The sequence below is a fragment of the Ovis canadensis genome, chromosome 18 (assembly GCF_042477335.2).
Source record: "Ovis canadensis isolate MfBH-ARS-UI-01 breed Bighorn chromosome 18, ARS-UI_OviCan_v2, whole genome shotgun sequence".
NCBI classification, from domain to species: Eukaryota; Metazoa; Chordata; class Mammalia; order Artiodactyla; family Bovidae; genus Ovis; species Ovis canadensis.
Genome location: NC_091262.1, coordinates 16,794,561 through 16,809,837, shown reverse-complemented (window position 1 = coordinate 16,809,837; position 15,277 = coordinate 16,794,561). Strand labels below are relative to the sequence as shown.

Below are 15,277 nucleotides of genomic sequence, written 5' to 3'. Positions count from 1 at the left end.
GCTTCATACGGGGAGGTTTATGCATGCTGATGCATGTGAAAACGGCTCATACGGAAGGGGTGCTTATGTGTAGCGTGCCTGTGTTCACAGAACCTGGGAGGGGAATCCTTTCCGAGAAGCAGAGCTCCTGGCTGCCCAGCATGCCCCATCCTCCTCCGTCTGTCTCCAGCCCTGCTACTCCTCATAAACACCGCTTTAAACTGGGCCGCTCGGAAACCTGACTCCAGGGTCCCGGGAGATTTCAAGGAGGGAAACGATACAGAACGGTGATGTGTGTGTGTGTGTGTGTGTGTGTGTGTGTGTGTGTGTGTGTGTGTGTGTGTGTGTGTGTGGAGATTTCAAGGAGGGAAACGATACAGAACGGTGATGTGTGTGTGTGTGTGTGTGTGTGTGTGTGTGTGTGTGTGACATACAGAATGTTGGTATGTATCTGTGTGTGTGTATTCGCGCGCCCGGGGGCGCGCGCGGAACCCTGAAACACTTGGGGGAGGGGGAGGAGCGAGATAAAGAGGTAGACACCGGCTTCCCCCAGTGATGCTGGGCTTCGACATCCCTTAAACCCACCAGACCTTACAAGGTTCAGGAGAAAAGCCCGTTAGTCTCGGAGTCCCCGCGCTTCAGGCTGCAGAGAAGGCTGCGGTCGCCTAGCCCGGAGAGGCAGACGGCCGTGGCCGAGGGAGACGGGACAGGTAAATCGCCTGCGACTCCCCGTCTCCTGTCCGCTCGGCCCCGGCGGGAGACGCCGCAGCCCAGACGACGATGCCCGGGCGCGCCTGGCACTGGGGACCGACGGAGAGCGCGCCGCCGCCCGCCCGCCAGGCTCCGCACCCCGGGCGCCACTCACCGCGCGTGCAAGCCGGAGAGCAGGCAGAGGAGCAGCAGCAGCTTCGGGGCCATGCCGCCGCGGAAGGGGGCGCGGGGTCGGCGGCCCCAGGCCGAGCGAGGCTCCCTGCGGGGCGCGGGCCTCCGCTCCGCGGCTTCTCCCGGCCCTCGCTGCCTCCGACGGCGCCGGGCCTCTGCGGCGGGACAAGTGCGGACTCGGGCAGCGGCCGCGCCCCCGACGGCCGGCGGGTCTGCGCGCGCCTCCGCGGGGCCCACGCGGGACGCCGGCCCCGCCCGCGCCCCGGCGCCGGGTCTGCGCAGCGGGCTGGCGGGTGCGGGCGGTTCGCGGCCCGGATACCCGCGGCCCCGCGCCGCCCACCGCGCCAGAAGCGAGAGCCGCGCCGCGCGCAGATGCCGGGCGGTGGGCTCTACGCCGGCCGCGCGGCCGCCGCGCTCGGGGGTGGGGCGGGGAGGCGGCCGCTCCTCGGGCGGGCAGCGCCTCGGAGGCGGCCTGGGAGGGGAGGAGTTCCCCCAATTACATGGTCGACAGTGCGCGAGGCCAAGAGAGGTTTCAATGGACCCTGAGCGTGAGGCCGGGAAAGGGGCGGGGAAGCTCTGGGTTCCCGCCCGGAGCCTAAGAGAGGGTCCTAGAATTGGCACCCCTTGGTCTAGAAAGACCCCTTGGTTTAGAAGTCCCGAAAGGATGCGCCCTTCCAGGCATTCAACACCGCATCGTGGTTCTCTGCGTTCCCAGACCTCCGAGAACGTCCCCACCTAGGCGCCCTGGCGAAGGCGCGAGATGGTCTGCTGAGCAGCCAGTCCTTCGCACACGTCGTGCTAAATCGACTGAACCTCTTCAGTGCACTGCTGAGATTGTGTATGGAAAAGTGGCTTGCTGGGCAGTACTTTGTAAAAAGGAACCCCGGAGTGTACCTTTCACACAGAGAGACTAATACATACCGATGGCAGCAGTAGTGAAAGAGAATGTTGAAGGTTGGAGACCAAGACCTCTACCTAGGTAAAAGCAAAAGACATGTGGTTGAAGTATAACATGCAGCTCATTGAACATAGACTCAGACTGAAAATTACATTTGTTTTCATTAGTAATAACCATTCAGAATGTTATTCTTTCGCTTATAATTATTACAAATCAGCATACCTTAGACTACATTCAGTAAGAAGTTGGCTTTTATATTGGGGGAAAAAATAGGTCTTAGAAAGTATTTTTTTTTAAATTCTGAACTACTGTTCATAGAATTATAAGGATGTGATGTTTCTTTAATATATTGCCAAACAGCTGTGTTCTTAGGATATATGCAAGGGTAAGTAGAAAATTGTCTTTTTTTCCTTTTTATTTCTGGGTTCACCAGCATGAACGTGGTTACAGAGTAAAGTTGTTGATGATAAGGATATATAGATATATAATAAATAGATAGGGGCTTCCTGGGTGGTGATAGTAATAAAGAACCCACTTACCAGTGCAGGAAACCTAACAGATTCAATTCAATTCAATTCCCAGGTTCAATTCCTGGGTCAGGAAGATCCCCTAGAAGAGGGCATGGCAACCCACTCCAGGATTTTTGCCTGGAGAATCTGGACAGAGGAGCCTAGTGGGCTACAGTCCATGGGGTAGCAAAGAGCTGGACATGACTGAAGCAACTTACCACGCACACATAGATAGATAGACAGACAGATAGATGTATGTATATATAGGGGGTTTCTCAAGTGGAGCTAGAATCCCAGGGACGGGGGAGCCTGGTGGCCTGCCGTCTATGGGGTCGCATAGAGTCGGACACGACTGAAGCGACTTAGCAGCGGCAGTGGTAAAGAACCCACCTGCCAATGAAGGAGATGCAAGAGACCGTTCACTCCCTGGGCAGAGAAGGTCCCCTGGAGGAGGGCATGACAACCCACCCCAGTATTCTTGCCTGGAGAAGCCTATGGACAGAAAGAATCCCATCGAGCCTGGCGGGCTACGGTCCACAGGGTCTCAGAGAGTCAGATGTGACTGAAGCAACTTACATAAAGTGTGTATACAGATACACTTTACCAGTCAAGCCCTTGGCCTTCTTTGCTTTGTCATCTTCCTATCTCTGTCTCTGTCTCTGTGCCTTGAGCTTGCTCCAGCTCATCCTTTCCTGGGGTCCTTACGACATTCCCCACTGCCTTCCACATCTTTCTCACTCAGGTCATGACGCTAAGAAGACTCCCAGTCTTCCTACATTCTGCCACTTTCAACAGCGTCAACACTTCTTCCAGCTTCAAGGGAATATGAACACTTATCATACTGTACTCTAATATTTATAGAGAAGACAATGGCAGCCCACTCCAGTACTCTTGCCTGGAAAACTCCATGGAGGGAGGAGCCTGGTGGGCTGCAGTCTATGGGATTGCTAGGAGTCGGACACGACTGAGTGACTTCACTTTGACTTTTCACTTTCATGCGTTGGAGAAGGAAATGGCAACCCACTCCAGTGTTCTTGCCTGGAGAATCCCAGGGATGGGGGACCCTGGTGGGCTGCCCTCTATGGGGTCACGCAGAGTCAGATATGACTGAAGTGACTTAGCAGCAGCAGCAGCAGCCCTAATATTTCATTTTCTCTATCCAACAATGAAGTTGAGCGTTTCAGAAATCAGTTAGATGATCATCTATTTGTTAATTGCTTTTGAAATATGTTGTCTCCAAATACTTATGTGTGCTATGAGAAAACTGCATGCAAAAAGAGACAGTTCATCTATGCCTCAGTTTTAAACACAGTAATAGGAACTTGAGTAAAATAACTATCAGACATTGATAAATGAACTAATTTTAACTCTCACAACACTATACCCATTCAAAGAAGGATGAAACACACAGGGAAATTGTTATTCCACAGCTAGGAAGTTGAGGACTGGGAGTTAACACCCCAGCAGCAGGTGCCAACATTTCTTAATCACGATGCCATACTGCTTCTCAGGTGAATAGGAGCTCAGTAAACATTTGTTGCTTGGTTCTTCGACCAATGTTTCAGACTCCTTGCTGTATTCTTTATAATCTGAACATGACTACAGATGCTTTCAAGTTGTTTGTAATAGAAACAGACGGATACTTGAATGTATTTGCAAAATTTCAGTATAATGGCAAGTATCCAGGGAAGTTTTTACAATACAAACAGTGGAAAAGAAAATGTGATTTCTTTATTGTTTATTCTTTTCCTTTCTTGCATATTTTCAATCTGTTATCATGATCTCTTCCAGCTGTTGACTCCATTTATTACACTTAGCCGGTCAGCTTGACAGGTTTGAATATTTTACCATAGAAAGCACCCCCTTCCGTGGTGCTGTCTGAAAAAAGATTTTTTTTTTTTTTAAGCTAAATGAGTTGAAGAAAGGCAAATTCAAAGCAAGCTTCCTGGGCAGAAGTGTGAAAGCAAAATTCAAGGTCAAGAATCTACACCCTTCAAAGGAAAATCTTTCTGGCTTTGATTTTCCTGCTTTGCCCAGCTTAACCAGCTTGGAGACAGGGGACGGTGTGGCGCGGCAGGCGGGGAAGAGAGGGGCAAATAGTGAGAGAAGGAGGAAGGTGTGGGGGGCGGGGGCGCGGGGTGGGGGGCGAAGATGCTTTACGGAGCATGCGCAGTGCTCATTCTCCGTTTTTTTGTGTGGAGATTTTATTGCCTCAGCCCTCTCCGTCCTCAGCTCTAAAGAAGCTGATCATTTGGTTCCACTTGGGCGAGCAGCATTTGCATTCCATTCCCCTAGTTAGCAGGAAAGGGGAAATGAAAAGTAACCTGAGAGGTGAGGATTGGAGCACATGCACTTCTGAGAGTATGGAACACTCTCCAGCGATGCGTGCAGTTTGTTTCAAGTGTTGGCATCTGATCCAGATTCAAGGCTTCTGCGGAAGACCTGGGCTGGCCGCTGCGTCTGGCTGGAGCCTGGAAAGAAGAGCCCTAGATGGCGGCAAAACTGGATTACCTGTACTTGAGACCCTCTTGTAGCTTCTCCAACAAATACTTCAGAATCCCTCCTACAGGTGCGAAGAAGGTGGCCAGCTATGGTGCGGAATATAATTGAATTGCTGCCTCAGCTGGTCTTATTCTTTACGCTTCTGGGTTTTCTCTTTGAATAAAATCTCTCACACTCTCAAAAGTATACTTCTGAATTGTATCACGATGTTTCATGATTTAAATAAAAAAAAACTTTCTTGCTCAACTTTTAAATAATTTTGTTAATTTATTTTTAATTGAAGGATAATTGCTTTACAGTAGTGTGTTGGTTTCTGCCAAACATCGGCCTGAATCAGCCATAGGAATACCTATGTCCCCTACCTCCCACCTCCCTCCCCACCCCACCCCTCTAGGTTGTTTTTATTGAAGAGGGCAACCAGGATGAGACAGCTGGGTAGCATCACTGACCAGGATGAGACAGTTGGGTAGCATCACTGACTCATGAATTTGAGCAAATTCTGGGACATAGTGAAGGACAGGGAAGACTGGCATGCTGCAGTCCATGAGGTCTCAAGGAGTCGTACATGACTGAGTGATGAAAAATAGCAACAATTCACATACAACAAAATGCACTCACCTTAAATGCATGAGTCAACGTGTGTTCACATATGTATATACCATATGGATAAGAATAGCATGTGTTTATCGCCCAGATTAAGATAAAAACATTTTCCCAAAGCCCTCTCCTGGGTGCTGAGCTAGCTTTGGGACCAACACCAACTCTGGCAATCACTATTCCATGTTCCATCGTAATGGACTGGTTTTGCCTGCTCTTGAATCTCACATGGAATTGTGTAGTGTGTCCTAAATTACCTCTGGCTCTCTCGTCCAACATAATGTGTTCTGGATGTATCCACAATGTCACAGGTAGCAAGCATCCATTACTTCTTAGTCTGCATGTGGTATTTCACTGTGGTATTCAATATGGCACACAGTATTTAGCTGACATGAACATACTCATGCCTGTCTTTTGGTTTGGCATATGTGCTGATTTCTCTTGGCTATCTGACTAAAAATGGACTTTTTAGATCACAGGGAGGGCGTTTTTGTTTAGTGATAATAAACATTACTAGAGATTTCCAAAGTAGCGCTATCCATTACCACCCATTGTCTGTGTATGAGCTCCATCAGATCAGATCAGTTCAGTTGCTCAGTCATGTCCAACTCTTTGCAACCCCATGAACTGCAGCACCCCAGGCCTCCCTGTCCATCACCAACTCCCAGAGTTTACTTAAACTCATGTCCATTGAGTCATTGATGCCATTTAACCATCTCGTCTTCTGTCATCCCCTTCTCCTCCAGCCTTCAATCCTTCCCAGCATCAAGGTCTTTTCAAATTAGTCAGCTCTTTGCATCAGGGGGCCAAAGTATTGGAGTTTCAGCTTCAGCATCATTCCTTCCAATAACACTCAGGACTGATCTCCTTTAGGGTGGACTGATTGGATCTCCTTGCAGCCCAAGGGACTCTCAAGAGTCTTCTCCAACACCACAATTCAAAAGCATCAATTGAAACATCAATTCAAACACCACAGTTGAAAAGCATCAATGAGCTTTGTAGGTAGCTGTAAAATGTGACCTCCTCATTCTGAGGTAAGAGATAGATGTGTGCCTGAGCTGGGCACCTGGTGTTTGTTCGAGTGGAGTAAAACCGAGCCTTTGTTCTCACCCAGGCACTTCAAGGACAAAGCTAGTGGCAAAAGTTGAGTCCTGCTAAAGTAAAGAGATAAGGTACCCACTCCTGAGGTCCAGGAAGACTTCCCTATCTGCACATGTGCAGGAAAGCTTCTTGAGGGTCAAAAAGGGAGAGGGCCCACCCTATAATAAGTGTGTACATGTACCCACAGGTCTCTACATTGAAATCCATCTTAGAAAAAAGTTGTGCAAGCATCTTGGGGAGGGTCCTAGGACTAGTGAGATGTGAAGAAAAAAAACAAGATAATCGGCCAAAGGTAAACAAGACCCAGAAGGACTGTCCAATATAAGTGATTTAAATCAACTTTTTAGTGCCTTCCTCATTGAGGACACCCACACTCCTCTCTGGTTATCTTCCTCCCCATTCAGGATGCCTGCATTCCTCAGCGGGTGTGTATTTCTGCCTTGCTTGTGTCTTAAATACATAGTTTCTCTGTATACTCTCCCATACATTGTACTGTGCCTCTAATCATAAACTTTGTACCTGTTTTTATAGTTTTTACCCCCTTGAGACATTCTTGCTTTCAGATGGAGGAAAGAGCCAGGGAAATTTGCTTTTACCTTCTGACCGCTGGTGATCTCGTGGCTAGAATACCTGGTTTTTATCCAGGTTACCCAGGTTCAATTCCTGGGCAGGAAACTAAGGCCTCCCTTCAGGAATGCTCACTGCTGTCTCTCTGAGATCAGTTTTGTTTGGTTATAGCCATTCTGATATTTCATTCTGGTTTTAATTTCATTGAGCTCCTTTCAAAGTTGTGAAAGTGAAAGTTGCTCAGTTGTGTCCGACTCTATGTGACCCCATGGACTATACAGTCCATGGAATTCTCCAGGCCAGGATACTGGAGTGGGTAGCCTTTCCCTTCTCCAGGGGATCTTCCCAACCTAGGGATTGAACTCAGGTCTCCCACATTGCAGGCGGATTCTTTACCAGCTGAGCCATGAGGGAAGCCCAAGAACCCTGGAGTGTGTAGCCTATCCCTTCTGCAATGGATCTTCCTGACCCAGGAATCAAACCAGGGTCTCCTGAATTGCAGGTGGCTTCTTTAATATCTTCTTTTAGAAAGTATCATCCAAGTCTCTTTCCCATTTTTAAGCTAGGCTGTTTGTCTTCTTTTTGTTTGTAGAAGATTCTGGCATTTTTGATATGAGTCTTTTAACGTGTGTGATGAATATCTTCTCTTGGTTGATGGTTTGCCTTTACTCTCTGCAAATAGAGTCTTTTAATAACCATATTGCCTTGCATGCTAGTTAGCAAATCATTGCCTATCCAGAGGTTATAAAGATAGTCTGCTGTGTTTTCTTCTAGAAGCTTTAGAAGACAGTTCCTTTTAGGTCTAGGCTTCATTTTGAATCAATTTTAATATATGGTTGAATTTATGAGTCAATATTTTATTTACTTCCATGCTGATAACCAATTGATTTAACAGGACTTATTTAAAATGCCATCTTTTTACCACTCAGTTTGTATAAATCATGTGACCATATATGAATGCATTTTTATGAGCTGTTCTCTTGATCTATTTGTCTATACTTGTTGCATCACTGCCACCTTTTTACTAGTATAACTTTAAAAATTGATCTTAATATCTACTTTTTAGTCCTTGAATTTATCCTCTTGGCTCTTCTTGGTTCTGCATTTCTGAATGTCAGCTTGTAAAGTTTCCCAAAATCTTAAAAGACTACTTAATACGAAATATTCACAAGTTTAAAAAGAAATGTGTAAGAATCATATGAAAATTTCCATATATTATAATCTACAGTCCACAGTCTAATTTTGTTAATTGTTCCAGTTATATCTTCAATATCATTTTCCCCCAACTGGTCCAAAATCCTATACAGGATAACACAATTATTGTCAGTTATCACGCCTTTTAGTCTGCTTTTAATCTAGGGCAATTGCTTGGCCTTTTGTAGCATCATGACAGTTTCCATAGAGACAAGTGATTTTATAGAATGCATCTCAGTTTGAGTCTGTCTGCTGTTTCCTCATGATCAGATTCAGGTTATGTATTTTGGGCAGAGATACGATATAAGTAATGTTGCTTTTCTCAGAGCACCATAACACGGGCAAGTAATGCTGGTTTGTCCTACGGTGGGTCATGTTAATCCCTTGGTTAAATTAGTATCTGCCAGCCTTCTCCCCTGTGAAGTTTCTTTTTCCTTCTTATATTGTTAAATATTCTTTGGAAGGGATTCTTTAAACATATTTAAGCATTTTAGTTTTAGCTTTCATTGATGATTCTTGTCTGCTAGCTGTAAAATGGAGAACTACTAACTCAATTGTTTCTTCTGCATTTATGAATCGGTATTTTATGGTGAGGAAGCACTTCCCTGCTTCCTCTATTACTGTTTTTGATATGAACTCATGACTTGTGTTACTCAATGCATTTTACTCTGTCACTGTTCTTATTTATTGTTATTCTCAAGGTATCCAAGGTTGAAAGAGCAGGGGCCTCTTTAACCTGACACCTGGCTCCTTTTAGCATGTCTCCAACGTATTTAATTTATTTATTTTTTAGTTGAAGATAATTGCTTTCCAGAATTTTGTTGGTTTCTGCCAAACATCAGCACGAATCAGTCATAGGCATACATATGTCCCCTCCCCCTTGAACTCCCTCCCATCTCCCTTCCCATCCCACCATTCTAGGTTGTTACAGGCCTCCTGTTTGAGTTCCCTGAGTCGTATAGGAAATTCCTATTGACTATCTATTTTACACATGGCAATGTAAGTTTCCATGTTACTCTCTCCATATAGCTTACCAACTCCTTTCACAACATCCATAAGTTTGTTCTCTATGTCTGTGACTGCATTGCTGCCTTGCAGAAAATTTCATCAGTACTACCCTTCTAGATTCCATATACATACATTAGTATACGATACTTATCTTTCTCTTTCTGACTTACTTCACTCTAGGCTCATCCACCTCATTGGAACTGACTCAAATGTGTTCCTTTGCATGACTGAGTAATATTCCATTGTATATATGTACCACAGCTTCTTTATCCATTCATCTGTCAATGGACTCTACGCTGGTTACTTTCAAGTTCTAACTACTGTAAATAGTGCTCTAATGGGATACATGTGTCTTTTTCAATTTTGGTTTCCTAGAAGGCAATGGCACCCCACTCCAGTACTCCTGCCTGGAAAATCCCATGGACGGAGGAGCCTGGAAGCCTGCAGTCCATGGGGTCACTGAGGGTCGGACACGACTGAGCGACTTCCCTTTCACTTTTCACTTTCATGCATTGCAGAAGGAAATGGCAACCCGCTCCAGTGTTCTTGCCTGGAGAATCCCAGAGACGGGGGAGCCTGGTGGGCTGCCATCTATGGGGTCACACAGAGTCGGACACGACTGAAGCGACTTAGCAGCAGCAGCAGCAGAGGGTCATATGGTGGGTGTTTTTATTCCTAGTTAATTAAAGGACTCTCCATACTGTTCTCCATGAGGCTGTATCAATTTACATTCCCAGCAACAGTGCAAGATGGTTCCCTTTTAACCACAGCCTCTCCAGCATTTATCATTTGTAGACTTTTTGAAGATGGCCATTCTGACTGGTGTAAGGTGATGTTTCATCATATTTTTGATCAGCATTTCTTTAATAATGAGTGACATCGAGCACTTTTTCATGTGCTTATTAGTCATCTGTATGTCTTCTTTGAAGAAATGTCTGTTTAGGACTTTTTCCCAGTTTTTGATTATGTTGATTGTTTTTCTGGTATTGAGTTGTATGAGCTGCTTGTATATTTTGGAAATTAATCCATTATCAGTTGTTTCATTTGTTTTTATTTTCTCCCATTGTGAGGGTTGTCTTTTCACCTTGTTTATAGTATCTTTGCTGTGCAAAAGCTTTTAAGTTTAATTAGGTCTCATTTGTTTATTTTTGTTTTTATTTCCATTATTCTAGAACATGGGTCATAGAGGATCTTCCTTTGATTTATGTCATCGAGTGTTCTGCCTATGTTTTCCTCTAAGAGTTTTATAGTTTCTGATCTTACGTTTAGGTCTTTAATCCATTTTGAGTTTATCATTGTGTATGGTGTTATCAGTTCAGTTGCTCAGTCATGTCCGACTCTTTGTGACCCTATGGACTGCAACACACCAGCCTTCCAGGTCCATCACCCACTTCCACAGCCTACGCAAACTCATATCTGCTGTGTCAGTGATGCCATCCAATCATCTCATTCTCTGTCATCCCCTTCTCCTCCTGCCTTCAATCTTTCCCAGCATCAGGGTTTTTTCCAGTGAGTCAGTTCTTTCGCATCAGGTGGCCAAAGTTTTGGAGTTTCAGCTTCAGCATCAGTCCTTCCAATGAATATTAAGGATTGATTTCCTTTAGGATGGACTGGTTGGGTATTCTTGCAGTCCAAGGGACCCTCAAGAGTCTTCTCCAACACCACAGTTCAAAAGCATCAATTCTTCAGGGCTCAGCTTTCTTTATAGTCCAACTCTCACACACATGACTACTGGAAAAACCATAGCTTTAACTAGACAGACCTTTGTCTAGGTAACGTAATGTCTCTTTTTAAAATGCTTTCTAGGTTGGTCATAGCCTTTTTCCCAAGGATCCAGAGTCTTTTTTAAAATTTCATAAAAACTGACCTTTTCCAGTCCTGTGGCCACTGCTGGGTTTTCCAAATTTGCTGGCATATTGAGTGCAGCACTTTGACAGCATCATCTTTTAGTATTTGAAATAGCTCAACTGGAATTCCCATCACTTCCACTAGCTTTGTTTGTAGTGATGCTTCCTAAGGCCCACTTGACTTTGCATTCCAGGATGTCTGGCTCTGGATGAGTGATCACACCATCGTGATTATCTGGGTCATAAAGATCTTTTTCATACAGTTCCTCTGTGTATTATGGCCACCTTTTTTTTTAATATCTTGTGCTTCTGTTAGGTCCATACCATTTCTGTCCTTTATTGTGCTCATCTTTGTATGAAATATTCCCTTGGTATCTCTGATTTTCTTGAAGAGATCTCTAATCTTTCCCATTCTGTTGTTTTCCTCCATTTCTTTTCATTGTTCACTGAAGAAGGCTTTCTTATTTCTCCTTGCTATTCTTTAGAACTCTGAATTCAAATGGGTACATCTTTTCTTTTCTCTTTGCCTTTAGCTTGTCTTCTTTTCTCAGCTATTTGTAAGGCCTTGTCAGACAGCCATTTTGCCTTTTTGCATTTCTTTTTCTTGGGGATGGTGTATGGCGTTAGGAAGTGTTTTAATTTCATTCTTTCATATGTGACTCTTCAGTTTTCCCAGCACCTCTTATTGATGAGTCTGTCTTTTCTCCATTGTATGTTCTTGCCTTCTTTGTCAAAGATAAGTTCCTCGTAAGTGTGTGGGTTTATATCTGGGCTTTCTCACTTATTCCATTGGTCTATGTTTCAGTTTTTGTGCCAGTACCATACTGTCTTGATGACTGCAACTTTGTAGTATAGTCTGAAGTCAGGATGGTTGATTTCTCTAGCTCCATTCCTCCTTCTCAAGATTGCTTTGGCTATTCAGGACCTTTTGTGTTTCCATATGAATTGTGAAAATTTTTGTTCTAGTTCTGTGAAAAATGCCATTGGTAATTTGATAGGGATCACATTGAATCTGTAGATTGCATTTGGTAGAATAATCATTTTCTTAATATTGATTTTTCCTACCCAGGAACATGAAATATCTCTCCATCTGTTTATATTGTCTTTGGTTTCTTTCATCAGTGTCTTATAATTTTCTGTATATGGTTCTTTTGTCTCCTTCAGTTCAAATCAGTTGCTTAGTCATGTCTGATTCTTTGCGACCCCATGGACTACAGCACACCAGGCCTCCCTGTCCATCAGCAACTCCCAGAGCTTGCTCAAACTCATGTCCATAGAGTCGGTGTTGTCATCCAACCATCTCATCCTCTGTCACCCCCTTCTCCTCCTGCCTTCAGTCTTTCCCAGCATCAGGGTCTTGTCCAATGAGTCAGTTCTTCACATTAGGTGGCCAAACTATTGGAGCTTCAGCTTCAGCATCAGTCCTTCCAATGAATATTCAGGACTGATGTCCTTTAGGATGGACTGTTTGGATCTCGTTGCAATCCAAGGGACTCTCAAGAGTCTTCTCCAACACCACAGTTCAAAAGCATCAATTCTTCAGCCCTTAGCTTCCTTTATAGTCCAACTCTCACATCCATACATGACTACTGGAAAAATCATAGCTTTGACTAGACGGACCTTTGTTGGCAAAGTAATGTCTCTGCTTTTTAATATGCTGTCTAGGTTGGTCATAGCTTTTCTTCCAGGGAGCAAGCATCTTTTAATTTCACAGCTGCAGTCACCATCTGCAGTGATTTTGGAGCCAAAGAAAACAAAGTTTGTCACTGTTTCCATTGTTTCCCCATCTATTTGTATTGAACTGATGGGACCAGATGCCATGATGTTAGTTTTTTGAATGTTGAGTTTTAAGCCAGCTTTTTCACTCTCCTCTTTTGCCTTCATCAAGAGACTCTTTAGTTCCTCTTCTCTTTCTGCCATAAGGGTGGTGTCATTTGCATATCTGAGGTTATTGATATTTCTCCTGGCAATCTTGATTCCAACTTATGCTTCATCCAGCCCAGCATTTTGCATGATGTACTTTACATATAAGTTAAATAAGCAGAATGACTAGATACAGCCTTGACATACTCCTTTCCCATGATGGAACCAGTCTGTTGTTCCATGTCCTTTTCTAACTGTTGCTTCTTGACCTGCATACAGATTTTTCAGGAGGCAGGTAAGGTGGTGTGGTATTCCCATCTCTTGCAGAATTTGTTTCCTTAGGTAGGTTTATTCCTAGATATTTTATACTTTTTTTTTTTTTACAATTGTGAATAGGATTGCTTCCTTAATTTCTCTTTTTTGATTTTTCATTGATAGTATATAGGAATGCAAGTGATTTCTATTCATTGATTTTGTATCCTGAAATTTTGCTAAATTCACTGATTAGCTCCAGTAATTTTCTGATGGTATCTATTTTTGAGCATATCCTTACTTTCTTGTACAAGGGGTTTTTCCAGGCTGACTCATAATTTCCTTTTCTCAGCCCTTAAGTCACACTTTCTCCCTGGTTTCTTTTAATTAAAAACAATATTTATAAAATTTTAGGCAAAAGAAGAAGAGGGTGGCAGTGGATAAGATGGTTAGATAGCATCATTTACTCAATGGACATGAACTTGAGCAAACTACAGGAGATAGTGGAGGACAGGGAAGCTGGAATGCTGCAGTACATAAGATCACAAAAAGAGTTGGACAAGACTTAACAACTGAACAACAACAATATTTAGAAAACAAGAAGAAAACAAGATCTAATTGTTTTAAAATATCATTGTTTTGAACTTAGAGGTGAGAAATAGCTCAACATAGTTCTAATTTTCATTTTTCTTATTATGAGTAGTTTTGAACATTTTAAAATATTTGTGGCTAATTTCTATTTTAGGAAATTATCTTTTCATGCCCTTGCACTTTTTTGTGTAAGATTTCTTCATATGTTGTCCTCAAATTTTGAGCTTTTCTGATTTCTGTAGTATATGTTGAAAGTAATTTCTTCCCATTTGTCGTTTTTCATTTGATTTGTTTGTATTTTTCTCATCCTGCAAATTTAAAATATTCTCCTGTAGTCAAATTTATCAGTATTTTATTGCATCTCTATTTAAATACATAAATAACTAATAGGTGGAAACCTTCCCCACACACTCAAGTTATAAAAACATTCACTCATGATTTACTCTGATCACTTATATAGTTATATCTCCAATCCATTTGGAGTACATTCTGATGTATTATGTGAGGCGTGTTGCTATTTTGACATTTTCCAGCTGGTTATCCAGATCTCCACACACTACTTATTCAAAAGTTTAACTTTGTGCTCAGTTGCTCAGTCATGCCCAGCTCTTAGCAACCCGATGGACTCTAGCCCACCAGGCTCCATTGTCCATGGAATTTCCTGGGCAAGAATACTGGAGTGGGTTGCCATTTCCTCCTCCAGGGGATATTCCTGACCCAGGGACTGACCTCAAGTCTCCTGCGTATCCTGCATTGGCAGATGGATTCTTTACCACTGAGCCACCTGGGAAGTCAAAATTTCAACTTCACCTTACTATTTTTAAATACTTTATCATATATATTATAGAAATTAGTTATTATTCATGCATATAAATGTTTCTGTTATTTTATATTACTTTTATAGCCTACTTGCCTCTGAATTCTCCTGATGTCTGAGTTAATTGCTCACTGATTCTCTAGTGTTCTCCAGTTTTTATCACAGTATCTACAAATAGAGGTAGATTTACTTCAATGTCATCCAATTTTATGATTTCAGTATTTCATTTTTGTCTAATTCCAGGAGCTAATAATTTAAGTTTGATGATAAAGAATAGAGGAAGTAGTGGAGGAAATTTCTTATTTCAAATCACAGTGAAAAAGTCTTTACGGTCTCTTAATGAGACAGAGAGAGAGACAAACAGAAGGAGAAAGAAGACATGCCCATAAATAATTATTACTGAGTGTTTTTTTAAACAAATCAGAAATTAATATTGAAATTTGTCATATATGTAGCATCAGTGGAGTTAATCAAATGTTTCCCATAGATGATTAATAATGGAATTAAATTGTTAAATTTCCTAATATTGAATAATTCTTCCACAATTGAAAATAAACTGAGAAGTTTTTCTTCATTTTCCATGTTCTTAATTTATTTAAATTGAAGCTCTAAGGTCTCCAAAAGGCTAGTGAAATCCTATGAAGACATCTGGGCCCTTTATATGTACCTG

At 43.0% G+C, this 15,277-nt stretch overlaps 1 protein-coding gene across 1 annotated transcript in view; it reads right to left on the bottom strand.

The window, feature by feature from the left end:
- The window catches only part of GABRG3 (gamma-aminobutyric acid type A receptor subunit gamma3), an 827,629-nt gene extending 826,359 nt beyond the window's left edge, over positions 1-1,270 (bottom strand). The window contains exon 1 of the mRNA XM_069559185.1: positions 845-1,270. Coding sequence (XP_069415286.1) covers positions 845-897 — 53 coding nt within the window. The 5' untranslated portion in view covers positions 898-1,270. The remainder of the gene's footprint in view (positions 1-844) is intronic.
- Positions 1,271-15,277: the final 14,007 nt, after the last annotated feature.